The following is a 15,976-nucleotide window of genomic DNA, read 5'->3' as shown; positions in this document are numbered from 1 at the left end:
AATGCCTTATTCCAATAGTGGGCTTGCATAGTTGCGTTGACTTCCCCTTTAAGTGCCCGGCAAAAACGGGGAGCTTTGCAGTTTTGTTACCTTGCATGATAGAGCCAGTGATTATTTGTCGGTCTTTAGAATCTCCATGGAGGCCTTCTCTGGGCAAAGCTCTGCTAATCAAACCTGGGCACAAAGACGATACTCAGTCACAGTCACACAGATATGGCACTTCCACATAAAATCTAGTATAATAATATGAAAAAATTGTACAATAGTGCCACCGTACCTTCAAATGGGGCTCCTTCCCTGCCTGGGTGGCCCCTGCTGATGGGTCCCTCCATCATGTCATAAGTGCGTTTCAACTCATGGCCAGTTCTGGGGCTACGGGTATTTTCCCTTGGATTCTTGATGGCTTTTGGACAGATCCAATGCAAATTACGTGCGTGTGTGTTTTGTCAGGGGATACGCGCGTTGTTCAAAACCTGGTCAGAGTACTCACCATCGTAAGAGAGGATGTGACCACTCTTGCCCTCATAAATCACATGACCTTTCGCCAGCTGGTCCCTCGACTTGTCAGAGTTACTCAGGTCTTCTGTGGCCAGTTTTGCGATGGTGCCCTTCAGCAGGTCAGCAGCGACAGTAGATTGGGAAAGGGCGGGTGTGCCCTGGAAAAGAAAGAGCAACATAAGACCAAAGGGGAACACATTTGAAGACTTTTTGTCATTTCGTGTCGTCTTTACCTGAGTGATGGATCCTCTGAAAGCCAGGCTGTCACCCATTTTTGATGGATTTCCTCGACCATCGTGTATTGATGGGGCTGCAAAAATGTGATGACTTAGCCCTTACAACAGTTTGTGTCAATTATAAAGGGATGCAAATTTAAACTTTTTTTTTTTTTAATAGATTATTGAAATATTCGTCAATTGCAGCCCTAATTTGCAATCATTTTGCATGCATGCGGCCGGCCTACCAGACTTGTTGTGATCTTGGTGTCGCGGTAGGCCCAAAGAGATGGAGCCCACAGTGTTCTTACTCCCGTCGGGCCCGTAGATGGCGTGCGAAGGCAGGTATGTGCCTGGGGTTCCCTAAAACAGCAGAAGGCATGATCAGGTCAACGCATTTGTGTTCATAAAAGCCCAAAATCGTGAAAAAGTATTGAAAACATTCAAGCGTGGCATAAAATGTGAAAACGTACGAGAACGGTATAATAATAGAAAGAAAAAAAAAAAAAAGTCCTGACAAACATTGTTTGTATCCCTGTACGTGCTCTTCTTACCTGAGATATTGAGCCCCCGTGAATGAAGGACGGTTTGTCAGTGGGTTTGGTGGTTGGAATGAGAGGAGGAGGAGAGGGAATGTTAGGCGGGCGACTGGGTCTGCTGAAAGCCATCCGTGCTCCGTCCGGCAAACTCTGGATCAGCTGGTTGGGGGCTGGGTGGAGGACTGATGAGCATATTACAAGAGGGAAAAAAAAAAAAAAAAAAAAAAAAGGTCACTCTCACTGAGTGTAATATAACATATCGTCGCTGTCATGTGAAAAACCATCGCTCCACCAACCGTCGCTCCATTTTTTTTTCACTTTCTTATTATTACACGAATCATGTTTCCGCGTTACAGACATCGCATTAAAGTGAAAATTTAAAAAAAGTTGAACAAATTGGAGATAAGTGTTTTTCACAGGACAGCCACGATATGGACAATAAAACAAAATCTGTTTTACCATCAACAACCTTAGACTGAAAATCCCAGTTTATGCTTCATTTTTTTTTTTGGATAAACAATTTCATGTGTAATCTTCAACCATTTGCCATCGAAGGCTCCATGACAATCGACATTTGGTGAATAGCATTTAATGGTCAAGGCTCAAACATCAAATGCTTGAATCCAGAAATGAGCTGCTTACTGGCTCACTTACATAGAGTGGAGACAAAAAGTCCAAACACCCCTGTTCAAATGTCATGTTTTTGTGATATTAAACGTTGTACGGTTTTGTACAGGTTTAAAGTAGGGATGCTCGATTAAGAATTTTTTTTTAAATCACGATTATTCAGACGATAATTTATTTTTTGGTACAAAACAAGAAAATGTTTTAATGTAACAAACACAAGCACAAATACATTTCTTTGAAACATTATGTAAGTTCCTTTTGGACCAAACAAAATTGATCAAATTAGTTATGGAAAAAAAAACAAAAAAAACCCGATTTCTTTGTGTACACAAACTTAGTGCGTTGGATATAAATGCATATTAATAATTATTTTTTTACGATTATGCCAATTTTGTCATCGGGGAGTGTAATTGTAATTGAATTTCGATTAATTGCACAGCCCTAGGTTAAAGGTCATAATAACAGTATAAAAGGTTTTGAAATGACTTTGGTCTTTTTAACATCACAAAAAGCTGGCATTTGAACAGGGGTGTGTAGACTTGTTTTTTTGTTGTTGTTTTTTTTAATCCATTGTACATAAACAGAATTGTCTTCCGCACCATAACCAACCGGATGAGCCGCAAACCCTTCCTGCACCGCAACTGCAAGACCCCAGTCTTCCAAATTCCCAATTTGTTGAACAAGTCACAGAGGTGCCAACGTTAAATCAAGGCTCCAGCTGCAATACTTGGCGACATCAAACCCTATAATTGCACAAAACCCTCACTAGATTACATTTGGACACATGCTCATTTCAGAGAAGCAATGCCTGAAAATAAATGTGAATGGATAACATCACGTACATAACAGCACATGTTTAACCTCCTCTCATTGCAATATTTGCACAGCTACATTAGTGTGGTGCCAGTCAACTTAAATAGCCAAAGCCAGAACACGGTGGCTAACGCAAGATCTGCTCCAATTGCATTTTTCCGGCCCCCTTTGACATCACCAAGCGCTGCGACATTAACTCCTGCTAGATTCTGATCTGGGGAAGCTTAAGCGATACTGGATACCACACAGATACTGCACGACGCATGCCTCATGTTCTGTACTCTTGGCTTTGTTTTGTCTCTTCAAAAACAGCTGCCAGTCGTCTTCCAGCATTGGATGGCATCATGTTGGTGGTCCGCATTAGACAGGGAGGGATAAGGAAAAAAGGTTCCCGTGTCGAAACTTCAGAAAAACCCCGAGGCCATTTCCGTGACCAACAAGGCAACATTCCCTTTCCACACAATATGTTCTTGAGGGGGTCTTGCACAGGGTGGTATGATGCAAGCTCCGACTGCCACTTGGTGGAAATATTTTGTCTCTATTTAATTTTTCAATTGCTGCTCTAGTTCAAAACCAAAAATAGGTAACACCTAATATCGCTGGAAATTTGTGCCATTTTCATCCCTTGAGTGTGGGCTGACCAATATTACGATTTTTTTTTTTTTTTTTTAAAACATGTATGAAATGTACAAAATTCTGACATAGGAGATTTCTGCCCAAAGCCTGCGATATGTTAGTTACTTCAGTCAAGGGAGGTTCTAAAATATTAGCAGGGGAAAGTAGAATGTTTTGGAGGCATTTGACAGAGAGCAGATGAGGGGAGGGGGCGGGGGGGGTTGAGGGTGGTAAGAGAGGGAGGGTGAAGATGTGTGCTTTTACCTGGCGGCACACTGTAGCGGAAAGCATTGGGGATGTTGGGGTCAGGTTGGGGTGAGGACTTGCTTAGATCCCTGGGGGAGAGTCTGTAAGGAGAGCCTGGCCGACCAGAAAGGGCCTCCTGGTCCAGAGCCAACATCATGTCATAAGGCATGTAGGGTAGGGGCTTACCTGCAGTACACAGGTATAAGGACAAAGGGAAAGACGACCACTTTTAAAAAGGAGATCTCATTGCCCTGAAGCCTCGAGCGCGACCCAGACGAAAAGGGCGCAAACGCCATTCACGGCAACTTGGCCACTCGCGCACTGAACCCTTTGCAACAGAAGCCGCGCTCTCGCAGCTGTCCGCTGACGGCCGTGTCACTTTTTACGGCACTCTTTGACTTGAGGGTGCTAAAAGCTTTGCGCCAAGCCATTACGACAGCCTACTCGGTGGCTTTGCCCGCTTGCCCTTCAAAAGTTATCTTGTGCACAGAGGCAGCAAACATTCCATTGGGACTCGGTCAAGTCACAAGAGCAAACGTCGCCGCAATCTCCTTTGGTCATCCGAGGCGATGGCAAAGCATAGCGGCGACCTCTGTTTGCGCATCGGAAAGCACTTTCTTTGTGTGGGCTCAGGCTGAGCAGCAGCACAACAGGCAAGACCAACCCCTAAGTGTTTCCTTTTTTTTTTTTTTTTTCTTTTTTTTTCGGGGGGGAAAAAATACAAAAATGGAAAAAGAGCATCCACTATAAATAGTCGGTCGCACATGCAGCTGAAAGAGCCCTGAACGAGAGGGAGGCGAAATGAGCGCAGAATGAGGCTTATTTGTTTTGTTTTTTTTCCTCCTACCATCTCTGTCAACCAGACTTGGGCTGCGGGTGTTGAAGGGTGCTCTGCGCTCCAGCTCTCCTTGATCCTGCCTCTGCTTCTCCTCCTGATGTGCAGACGCATGCGCCGCTTTGATCTGGTGTTGCAACATGGCGAAACCGCTGATGGGCACCGGACTATGACCATAAGGACCTGGCACCTTGTGACATAAAAAAGACAAACGTATCTATTTGATTCATATTACGGAAAGAGGATTCATACACTTCCTGCATATGTTCACTCCCAATTGTGATGTCATCAAACTGCTCTTAGTTGCATTTACAGGCAGCTAGTTGTGTTTCCAATCTGAATGGCTTACCATTGGTGGAATGGCAGCTGCCCGCTGATGCATCTGCTGGATGTTGTGCGAGCTTTGCTTCGGCGAAGACACCAGGACGGTGCCGGCGGGGCCGAGCAGAGACGGCTTCTCCATAGACAGTATTCTGCGCGAGCGACGTTCGACATGAATCGCAGGAAATCTTTTGACATCGAGCACGCGGCGACGAAGAAAAAAAAGCACACCTCTGTCTTTCCGGCTCCGCTTCCACATCTTCATCGGCACTGCAGGTGGCGCTGGAGTCATTATCAGAGTGGAGCTCCTTCTGCCTCTCGCCATGTTCGCCTTTCTCTCCTTTCTCCTTGGTCTCGGGCTCCGTTTTCACCTGAACTTCTCCGGATTTCATGTCCACATCTTGAGGTTCGGTTTTGGGATGGAGCGCGCCCGAGTAGGAAGCCACTCTGCTCTTTTCCTCGTGAGAAGCGGGCTCACCCTCTGGGCTTTTCTCTTCCTTGACGCGCAGGTCCCCGTATGAGGGCTCAGAGGTTTTAGCATTGCTGACCTGAACCATATCCTGATCAGAGCTCTGAACATCTCCGGCAGCACTGTCCGGTCTCTTGCAGTCACCGGACTTGCTCGGGTCGGATTGAGAGGGGGAGGGAGCGCTCTCTGTATCGGAGCTATTGTCACCTCCTGCCGATTCAAGGGGAGGGAAAACAAAAATGTCAAACAGTGCTTAACATCATACTTGACATTTACTGAGAATTTCCGAAGAATATCCCCATATAAAATAATGGTAAGCCCTAAAATTAGGGATGGAGCGATTATCGGCATTTTGATGAATCTCGGTATCGGCCTTTTTTAAAAATCTGATGGCCGATAATTTTCAGTTAACTTTATTAGAGATTCTACTGACCCTGGGAACACTCTGCACCTTTTGGTTTTATTTGAAATCAAAACAATGATAAGTGAAATGTGAACATTTCTGTCATTTTGAAATTTTGGAGAACTTTATTTACTGTCGCAAACTATAGGGAGCAATTGTTGAAGTTTTCATGTCACTTTGGATGACATGCTGATGACCCTGGGAGCTCCCAGAACTTTGTTAGAATTTCACAACAAAGATGCATACTGTCACAAATGTATAAGAATAATAAACATCAACATTAGGCAACTCAAAAAAAAATGTTCAACAAACATGCGTAAAGGCATTTCAACAAAGTGAAGCGCTTTAATCTGTTTTATTTTTTGATGCCAATATTTTCCTTTTTACTGAAAATGAATATCGGCTCCAAATATCGGCCCCCTTGACTGCTAATAATCGGTATCGGCCCTGAAAAAAAACATATCGATCTATCTCTACCTGAAATAGTCACACTCTGCATTAAAAATGATCAGCATGGGTTTTACTACAAGGCTTTGTAGTAGTCAAATAAGCAGGAAAAACACTTTCTGGTCGCCTGCTGTTGCCCCAGCGATGGAAATCGTTTTCATTTTCAAATGAAAAACATGACATCACATAAATGCATTCAATCGATGACTCACTGATATCAATCTATTTGGGGGAGGATGATCCCAGCGGTCTGTCTTGTCTCACTGTATAATGCGAGCACGAGCGGGCTTGTGAACACGAGGACGAAAGGTCAGAGCTGTTGGATCGAGCATGTGGCCCCGGCACATCGTGTTCGAGCAGCAGGATTTCTTGATTCTTTACGGGCAATAAACGTTACGTAACAGACGCCGCCACCCGCAATTGGTATCGTTTATCTTCTCCTAACCTCGCTCTTATCATTCTTCCTCTCGTTAAAAACTGCGGCACATTTGCAACGCCCGCGTCAAGTCAAATTGGATCCCCGCGCGCCAAATGGGCTGAAAGGTTGCACCAGATCTCCCAAACGCCGCTCGATTCTTCCCCTTCGTATATTTCAGTTTATCCTATCCCCATTAGAAATGGCACGGGTCAAAACGCAAGGACAAAATCAGACACTTTATGTCCTTGTCCCCCGTGAGCCATTGGACGAGCCGAGATAATCAGTAATAAAAGTCCAAAGCAAAGTGTCAGAGCGTGTGCGACGAAAGCGAGCATAAGCTTTGTATCGTCTTTTGCTCCAACCTTCACTGTCGTCTGCGTTGTCGTCGTCGTCATCGGGCGAAGCTGAGGTTAGACCTTCACCTTGAGACCTATCGGCACGAGCCCGCCGTGTGTCCTGCATGTCAGAGAGAGAGAGAGAGAGAGTGAGAGACAAAGTGACTTCTTGTGTTCGGGGGCTTGCGCTTTAAATGGCATACGACACCAGGTGACTGTAAATGGCTTACCTGCTTATGCTGCTGGAGCAGGTTGTCCAGATTGTGTCGTCGCTTGTAATTGAAATAGAAGTTTTTGCACTGTGCCTCGCTTTTGGTGCCCACCATTTTGGCGATGGCCGTCCAGTTTCGCCCATGCTCAACTAAACCTGATGAACAACACGAGTCGTTTTAGCACGAAACCTGACCCGCGGCAAAATTGGAAATAATGACCGATATTTTCAAAGACGAGGGGAGGTCTGACATCAATATTATAATGTTTAAAGTGGGATATAAGCTAAGCAGCAAAATGCACTCGTTTTTAGCCATCTCCGGTGGCGGCCATTTTGTCTTCCGTCGACTGAAAATGACATCACAACTGCTCACAACGACCAATCGCGGCTGACCTGTTTTCTGAATCGGAGCCATGATTGGTCGTTGTGAGCAGTTGTGATGTCATTTTCAGTCGACAGCAGACAAAATGGCCGCCCCCAGAGATGGCTAAAAACGAGTGGATTAACACTTATTCCACAAACACATTATTTATCAGAATGCCCTGTTTCAAATAGTGGGCTTGCATAGAATGTATTCTTGGAAAAAAATTCTTGCATTGACTTCAACTTTAAAGGTGATTCGGTACCACTATAAATATTTGGTATAAATTGTATACATTCTGCAGTGCAATCAATTTAATGATGAATTCTTGCATCATTCTCAGCTAAGATATTAATAATGGGTGTGACTTGACTTTTTTTTTTATACTGGGCAACCCAAACTAGACTAACTGGAATCATACAAAAATTTCCACATTGTCTGCCATGCGCAGTCCTGAATTTTTATTAAGACGACAGTTTTATTACAAAATTAATTTGTGTTTGGTTCCTGGAAGACAATCTGCATTTTTAACAATCCCACACCAAGATATCAACATAATATCCATTTTTTACATCTTTTGTTCGATCCTGCCGATCACGTAACTTTCAGATGATGCGTATCTGGCGAAAAATACCGGATAACGATTTTCTAGCTCTCTTCGTTTTTAAAAGTCAAACAGAAGCAAAATAATCCTAAAATACAACGACAACATTGTCAAACTGAACAGCAATCACTTCGTTTCATATTACACAATGTAATGTTTGTGGTTCGTGTGGTGGCAAGAGGCAAAAATTCACGTCCACTTACTCAAGCTGCAACTTTTTAAAGCCCGGTTGCACGGCATCAATTTGTTCGTATATAAAATCAAAAAAAGGAGACCACAATTTACGGGTTGAGCTGACTGACCAATGAGAAGAGGAGCTATATCAAATGCGTCATCTATTAGCAGGTGTGCTCATCAAGCTGTAGCCCATCCAAAAGGTGCTGCCCGATGACATTACTTTGAGACGAGACACAGCCACAACACCCAAACAACTCTTACGTCATCAATGTTCATTGCGAAAAGTTGGAGCTAATCACTCTACGTGGAAAAAATAAATACAATTGCGACCATCTCCATGCGCCCTTTTTTTCTTCTCAATGCACTGCCAAACTTATTCGACAGGCACTGAAAATCAAGTGCATTTAACAAAAACATTTTTTTATTTTTTTTAAATCAGTCAAGAAAAATCTGACACCAGAACCATCCCTCAGTTTCACAATCATCCTATCAATCCATTTGACTGCCCAAATTATGAAACAGCTGTTCAAAACAGCTGTTAGAGCCTTCTTGGAAAGACGGCGAGGGAGGGCGGAAAACAAAGCATATAGTGCATGCGATTTCAAAACCCTCGAGCAAAGGTTAACGGGTCCCTTTTCAGTCAATGTACTCTAATTCACACACGTGACTGAAACACAGACCTGAATATTGGCAAAGTCAAAGACTTCGCACTTCAACTCGCGCAATCCCTAAAGCGACTGGTTCGATTGGGGGAAAAAAAAATGAACCAAAAAGAGGAAGGGGAACACATTCGAACAGCATATGACTTCACTTTGAATTGGGTCTATTGTGAGCAAATACACTTTCACATCAAGACACTGCATGTGAACTTCAATAAGTGATAGTAACGCTCGCAGAAAGCAGCAACGGTCACGCACTGGTGCGTCATGGGTGGCCTGAATAGATCGTTCCTAAGACGCCAGCTGAGGAGTCCGGCTAAATGAAATTCATAAATAAATGAGACACCCTGAAACCCTTGCTGCAGTGTTGAACCGCTTGTACAAGCTTCTATTTGTGTGGCCGCGCATGCACATTCGTCCTTGGGTGGGTTTCATGATCGCCTTCTTTCTTTGCGGGCGTGTTTCAAATGGGTAGGGCACGATACCTTCGCAGAGTCATGAGGGGGAGAGGGTGAGGGGAGTGGAAAACAAACAAACAAAAAAAAAAAACAAGGAAAAGCAAGGGCCACACAAAGAAACTCAAGAGAGGTGAAAGACCGTGAGATAAAGAAAGTAAATAATCAAAGCGTTACCTTTTTTGGCGACTTCCATTTCCTCCTCGGTCCAGCGAGAAGTTTCTCCAGTTTCACCAGCACCAGCTAAATCAGAAAGCAAAGAGACCCAGCCCCATTAGCGCCGACAAGAGAAATGGAGGGGAGAGTTCGGGTGCAAGGGAGAGAGAGTGCCAAAGAGAGAGAGAGTGCCAAAGAGAGAGAGAGAGAGAGAGAAGCAGACAGAGAGGCTGTCCTCTTTCCAGCCGGCTTCTTCTCATGGCCTCTAATCTAATAATCTGTTTACATTCACAAGCTGCTGAGACCCACTCCCTCTCACTCCCACTGTCGCTCTAGGTCATTCCCCAACCTCGCAAACTCACATTCTCGCTCTCTCCCCCCCCCTTTCCCCGGAGCTCAAAAAAAAAAAAAAAAAGCCATCGCCTCTATAATCCACAAGGGGAGGTCCTTAGCGAGATGATGTAGTGCCAGACAGTAGAAACTTTGGGAAATGGCCTTGGATAGAGGATAACAGACAGAACAGCCACGCTGTCCCAACGCTTGTGCCGTACAAACACACACTTGCCTTGACATGGCTGCATAGTTCGTCACGCCCACACCGGCTTTGCAAACAACCACGCGCACGCGTGCGCGCGCGCAAAATTCACAGAAGTGCGCTTGCTAGCGTTGAAGTGAACTCTGGCTCAGTCTCCAATGTAGCGTCGGCTGAAACTGTGTAAACATTCGGACCAATATAGAAGCAGATAAACCCTTGGCATTTACAGCCCGCTTGCCCCCTCCTTCAATTATCGTCGCTTGGACGGCTCCAGTCGACGTCTTGCTAACCCTGCACTGGGTGACATGAATCACATGCAAGTCTGCTCAACTTTGCTTCGGCCTCCAGCGGCAACACTCACATGTTCTCCTCGTGACAGGCTCGACTGGGTGGTCATTGATCTGAGCTATTAAAAAAAAAAAAAAAAAAAAAAAAAAAACCCTGCCGGGTTTCTGCCGACAGCGTATCGTCTCACCTCAGGACAAGAGCCCACCTCCAGTGCACCTTCCCCACCCACTACAACTTCAAATAAAAAGGTATGAACCGACGTGCCCCCGCCGAAATGGCTTCTCGAACTCGTATGCTCCCTTTTAGCAGGCGGGGCAAGCAACACCCAAAAAAAGCCCCGACGTAATCGCTGAGAGAGATTACAGGTGACAGTTCTTCACGCGCAGAACGCGGCCGGAGGTCAGAGGGTTCAAGGGACGGGAGGGCACACTCGCGCCTCAATTAATCCCATTAAAGGACAGACCTTGCGTAACAGTGCAAGACGTCGAGCTCAACAGACAGCGGAGGGGACTGGTGTCAAGAGAGCGCACGGTGTTCTTGCAAAACATTGAACAGATGATACAGATTAGTGGCAAAACAAGATTAACAGATAAGGGCTTGGACACCTGAGAACCTCAGCAAGTCACCATTGGACCGACGGGCCCGTGATGGGTGAAATTGTAGAAGTGTGACCGAGTACCATAACAACGGCTCGAGCGGCACGCTGCCATGGTGATTTATGGACAACAGTGAGGGGGGTAATCAGGCGTGTCTGTTTACGTCAAGAAGAGGGCAGCTACCTCATTTTCGGGCATTATTATAGATATGCGTGGCTTCTTTCAGTCCAGAATAAGAATTAAAAAAAGAGCTCTCATGTCAACACAAAGAGCCAATGATGATATCGAAGTATGCCGATTGCAAATGCTCATGTGCGCGCTCACCTTTTGCATCCAGCGGACCAACAGGAGTAGGCGGTTTCGTAGGTTCCTTTACGGACTTCTGAGCCGTGTCAGATTTAGGGAGCTGTGGAGGATCCGGCGCAGCCGCCTCTGACGAAGGGGGAGGGGCTTCCTCCGCCGCCATAGTGGCAGCCTCGTTGGCCATGGAGCGTGTGGTGATCCTTCCCTTACGTCGGCCCTGGCTGTTGGCCGTCTTCCTGCCACGCGGCGTGTTTTGCTCCTTTCCGTCTTCGTCCTCTCCACCGTCACACTTGTCTTTGTCCTTGCCAATGTCCCTGTGGTTTTCAAGGAGGAAAAAACAGCTTTAGAGCCTTCTTGGAAAGAAAACCTATCCGCGGTTGACTCAGCAATAACAGGCCCTGCACTGTCAAATTAATTGAGGGGGGGCTCAATCCCGCGACACATGTATATTAGAGGCTGGCAAGACAATAAAACACAAGAATTAATGTAGTGTGAAATATGAACATTAAAAAAAAAATCTGTTTCTCTGAACTGCAGAAAAGCACTGATTTTTTTTTTGTGTTTTTAATATGAGAAAAAGGGGCAAAGGGTTTTGAGAATTACCGTAATTTCTCGAGAATAAGATGCACTCGAACGTGATACGCCACCCCAAACATCGAACTTCAAAAGCTGATTTTCCTTGATACTCATGTGTTATGTGCTACACCAATTTGCTAGTATCCATGCTCGTAATTTTGCGTGTGTGTTTTTGTTTTGTTTTTTCCCCAAAAAACCTATGTATTGTAATACTCCCACTTGATTTTTTGTTGTTGTTGTTGTAGTAATAGAATGTGTATTGTTATTGAGCACTTAATGCATATTAACTCTGTGTCAAACAAACTCCAAAATGGTTATTCCTAACTTTTTAATATTTTAACCTTGTTGATAGCTGAGCTCAACACCAACAACTCCGCCTCCCTTCAATTTGATTTTATGCAGCATCCATGTGCTGTATATTGGCAGAATATCAGACAAATTAAAGTGTATACAATAAATGCCACTAGCGGTAATTTAGTGTTACCTTCTTGACAAAATTGGCACAGGGATAAATGTACTATTTTCACAAATCACCTTGACTCCTCCTTTTCATCTTTCTCTTCCTCGTCTTTCTTTTCCTCGTCTTCTTTTTTCTCCGACTTCTCCGATTTGTCCTCTTCGTTTTTATCTTCGGACTTCTCTTCTTGCGCGGGACGTGTTATTTGCTGCAAATTGAAAGCAAAAAAAAAAAAAAAAAAAAAAAAAAAACGGTTAATTTGCAGCTTTGCCTTTAAACGATATAGATTGTGTATTTATTTTGCTTAATAAAAGTGCGCCGAAAATTGATTTAGGTTGGCTCTGTGAACTAGATTCAGATAATCAAGCAGTGTTTGGGTTTTGCATCACGACGACATCGCTCTTACTTATTCAAGGGAAAATTCAGATTCCAAGTTGAGATTGTAGGTTAATGAATGCGGGCAGGCCAGCAGCCAACTTGGACTATGACATTACCCCTCTACTCATTTCCTGTCAATAACAGTTTGTACGTTTTGGCACTTGACAAATCAGGAATACTTTGCAGTCTGTTCAAAGACCGAGATGTTCTCACAATACTTGTTCTTCACTGGGATGCTGTTTATGTTGGCTCATTGGGCGCTCATGTGTTTGCTTTGGAGGTGATTTGAGAACTGTGGCATTCCTGCTTCTTCTCCAACATTTTGTAAAAGGCCTCTAGGCAGATGTTAGATAAAATGAGACTCTGTGGTGATGTGGTTGTTCAGTATTTTTAAATGAAGACCTTTCATGGCAAGATGGAATATTCTTCAGATTTGCTGATTCACAAGTCCTGTTTCCTCTTGTAAAGTATGTCGGTCATCCCTTTCCTCGCGAATAACTTGCACAGAGTAAGGGAACCCGCCACTTCTTGGGAGTGCCAAAATGCAAAAAGTAGTGAATTATATGCATAATAAACACTGAAAATGACATGACTGATTTTCAGAAATGGTGTGTCAAAAACATTCGGATAAATCGCGAGAAGCAGAATTTAAGAATGTTGTTTGGACAATATGCATTAACAAAGTTGTAAACAACGGTAAATATTTTTTCTGTAGTCCCCCATGAAAGCAGACTGATTATCTTTTTCTGTTGACGCAAAACAAGTCCTTTGCAAACATCTGCTTTTACTTTGGAAAATAACAACAACCAACATTTTCGCCAATTTTCTGACATTTCACAGACCAATTCAGTAACTGAAACAATTTATGCTTGTGCATTTTTGCACTGTCAATTTGAAACAATATCATTAATTCAATAATTGATATAGGGATGAAATTAAATTAAGTAAAAAAAATTAATACATTTTCTTTTAGTCATCAACAAAACAACCAATAAATTAATCACTTATGAAAATAATCGTTATTTGCAGCCCGAGCACAAAGACTAAAGGATAGTGCCACTGACTGTTATAGTTAAGAGGAATTTTAGCATAAATCATACATCAGTCATACAGGAGGATTGCTAATCGGGTATGGTTCATCTCCCATCACACAGAAATATGCAGCTTCTGCGTGAAGACACACTGGGGGTGTGGCTTGCGTCCGCTTCCGGCATGCGGACTGCGAATACTTAGTTGACAGTGATCTCTATCACGGAATATTGAAGCAACTTTCACTCGGGGAGTTACAATAATTTAGAAAATGGTCTTCGCCAAACTCGTAGCTAGCGCAACCTGAGTCCGCTTGACAACATTTCACGACGGGCCCTAGTCTGCACATTTCCTAGAAAGCCTGTTTAAAAATAGCTACGCTGGACTTTCAAGAAGCCCAAAGACGCCTGCTATGAATTGCCATGGCAAAATAAAACGACATCAGCCAAAAAACAAGACTCGGGACAAAGGAAGTCGAGTGACTGAGTGCGTTAAAGTGGTTTCAAAGCCAGTAAACATACCTGCAAACTCATTGGTTGACCATAAAAAGCTCTTTTCTCTGCTGAGAGCAACATCTTACTGGTGCTGTAAATGTGCCTCTAACCTCCAGTGCTTCCATAGCGGCGAGAGAGGGGCAGGACAGCGCCATAGAAGGGCTGCCAGGCCAAGGCACCGCTGCACATATTCCGGGAAAGCGTGTCATCAGGCCACTTAAGCAGCCGAAAGAATTGTCCATCTCACATGAACGCACTAATCTAAGCAGGGTCATTGAAGGTAATCCCTGTCAAGCAGTCCTCTTTGATTGGCACTCACAGCAGCACGCTGGGTTGTGGGGCCTGTCAGATGGCTGGACTGTACCAAGTGAGCAGTTTTGGACGGGGGTGGTGTGCGGGGGACTTTGTCTTTCATGAAGAACGGTGGCAAGAGCAAGTAGGTTAGCATCCAGCGCCGACTCTGTTGCGTGAGGAAACCCCCACCGCCCCCCCCCCGAAATTCCACTTGTTCCGTCTGTATTCCACAGCGCTTGCTCTTTCACTCTTCCTTCCCTTTCAAAATAAGAGTGTTCTAAAAACTGAACAGCATATTTCCAGCTAATGGAAAAATAATCTTGCTTGGTGTACTTGCCGAGTAGGTAACAAGTGCGTACTAAGTAAGTAAGTTTAAAATCCACTTTCAATTTCTGAAGAAAATCATTCAATTGCATCATGCTAACTGTATGTGATAACAATGGCGCCATGTGTTATGCTTAAAGATACAACTTTTATTTCCTTAACTTTGAAAGCCTGGGAGCATAGAGTTACTATGTAGTTATTTATTTGCACAAATGGATCTCCACTTTCCACAAATAATGTTTGCCTGTAATAAAAGATGTGTCAAGCTATTTAGTCTATTGCAAGCTAGCTCGTAAGTTTTTGAAAAATAAATACAACGTGCAATGGTGGACGAATAATTGGAGGTGAGACTAACTGACCATAAAGCCTATAAATATTAGTGTGAAAGATGACCTCTACTATTACGGGTCTAATGAAAAGACCCGCAATAGTAGAGGTCAACCGTCACACTCGTCAGTCAGCTATAGCAAAAGCAGATATCCAACACGTTTGCAGGATTACCTGGTTCCTTCCCCTCCGTCGCCCGTAGTTGCGTCTCACCAGCGTCTTGTAGTTGTTGTTCTTCTTGGTCAAGTAGTAGTACAGGACACAGTCAGCAACGCACTGAAAATTAAAGGGAAAAGCATGTACACATGAACACATGATACTGACACTAGTGGTTCAATTATTCAAGCACGGTCTTGGAGTCCTTCATGACTCTTCTTTAAGCGTCCAACACGTGTAATTATAACGGTCTCGTTCACCTTTCTTTCGAGATAGGAAGCGATCAGGCCAAAGTTCTTCGGGTGCTGGACAAACCTGCCAACAGATGAAATTGGAAGCCAGAAAGAATAAATGCTCCACGAGCAACAGGGCAGAATCTCAATATTTAGCTGTGCATGAAAAATACTTTAATCATTTTATAAAAGGATACTGTGGTTATGCAGGTACCGTTTGTGACATCTTCCAATAAAACCACAACAACTCACTTGTCTTTGAAGATCTCTTTTTCGTGTTCGGTCCAAACATTCATGAACTGTCGGGCTTTGTACACCTTCATGGCGTCGTCCATCAAGCCATTCATGTTGATGAACTTCACTCGCCTCTGCTCGGAGTCATACATCATTGGAGGGATGACTGACAGCTGTCTCATCTGTTTTTCATTGTTCTGGGAAGCATGGACATGTCGAGGTGAGTTTCAAATATTACTCGTTAAAAGAAAATAAAAACAAAGTCATTATATCGATCTGTATTTTAACCAACAGTATGCATATATACTGGATGCATAAAAGAGATGCAGATCATGAAATATGACTTCC

At 43.9% G+C, this 15,976-nt stretch overlaps 1 protein-coding gene across 8 annotated transcripts in view; it reads right to left on the bottom strand.

Annotated features, from left to right (window-relative positions):
• The window catches only part of ncor1 (nuclear receptor corepressor 1), a 39,679-nt gene that overhangs the window by 10,717 nt on the left and 12,986 nt on the right, over positions 1 to 15,976 (bottom strand). For 6 of the 8 annotated variants that reach the window (XM_086013374.1, XM_086013379.1, XM_086013380.1 and 3 more), the window contains exons 12-29: positions 15,647 to 15,825; positions 15,422 to 15,476; positions 15,180 to 15,281; positions 12,237 to 12,367; positions 11,148 to 11,440; positions 9,426 to 9,491; positions 7,012 to 7,148; positions 6,809 to 6,902; positions 4,941 to 5,388; positions 4,738 to 4,861; positions 4,401 to 4,578; positions 3,572 to 3,739; positions 1,268 to 1,434; positions 962 to 1,076; positions 732 to 808; positions 491 to 656; positions 278 to 403; positions 91 to 174 (exon numbers count right to left, since the gene is read on the bottom strand). In XM_086013374.1, coding sequence (XP_085869500.1) covers positions 91 to 174; positions 278 to 403; positions 491 to 656; positions 732 to 808; positions 962 to 1,076; positions 1,268 to 1,434; positions 3,572 to 3,739; positions 4,401 to 4,578; positions 4,738 to 4,861; positions 4,941 to 5,388; positions 6,809 to 6,902; positions 7,012 to 7,148; positions 9,426 to 9,491; positions 11,148 to 11,440; positions 12,237 to 12,367; positions 15,180 to 15,281; positions 15,422 to 15,476; positions 15,647 to 15,825 — 2,710 coding nt within the window. The remainder of the gene's footprint in view (positions 1 to 90; positions 175 to 277; positions 404 to 490; positions 657 to 731; positions 809 to 961; positions 1,077 to 1,267; positions 1,435 to 3,571; positions 3,740 to 4,400; positions 4,579 to 4,737; positions 4,862 to 4,940; positions 5,389 to 6,808; positions 6,903 to 7,011; positions 7,149 to 9,425; positions 9,492 to 11,147; positions 11,441 to 12,236; positions 12,368 to 15,179; positions 15,282 to 15,421; positions 15,477 to 15,646; positions 15,826 to 15,976) is intronic. The other 2 variants (XM_086013377.1, XM_086013382.1) reach the window with 2 other exon arrangements.

This window comes from Filicampus tigris, chromosome 17, assembly GCF_054856515.1.
Source record: "Filicampus tigris isolate MCC_2025a chromosome 17, RoL_Ftig_1.0, whole genome shotgun sequence".
Taxonomy (NCBI): Eukaryota; Metazoa; Chordata; class Actinopteri; order Syngnathiformes; family Syngnathidae; genus Filicampus; species Filicampus tigris.
This window is presented reverse-complemented; position numbering and strand designations above follow the sequence as displayed.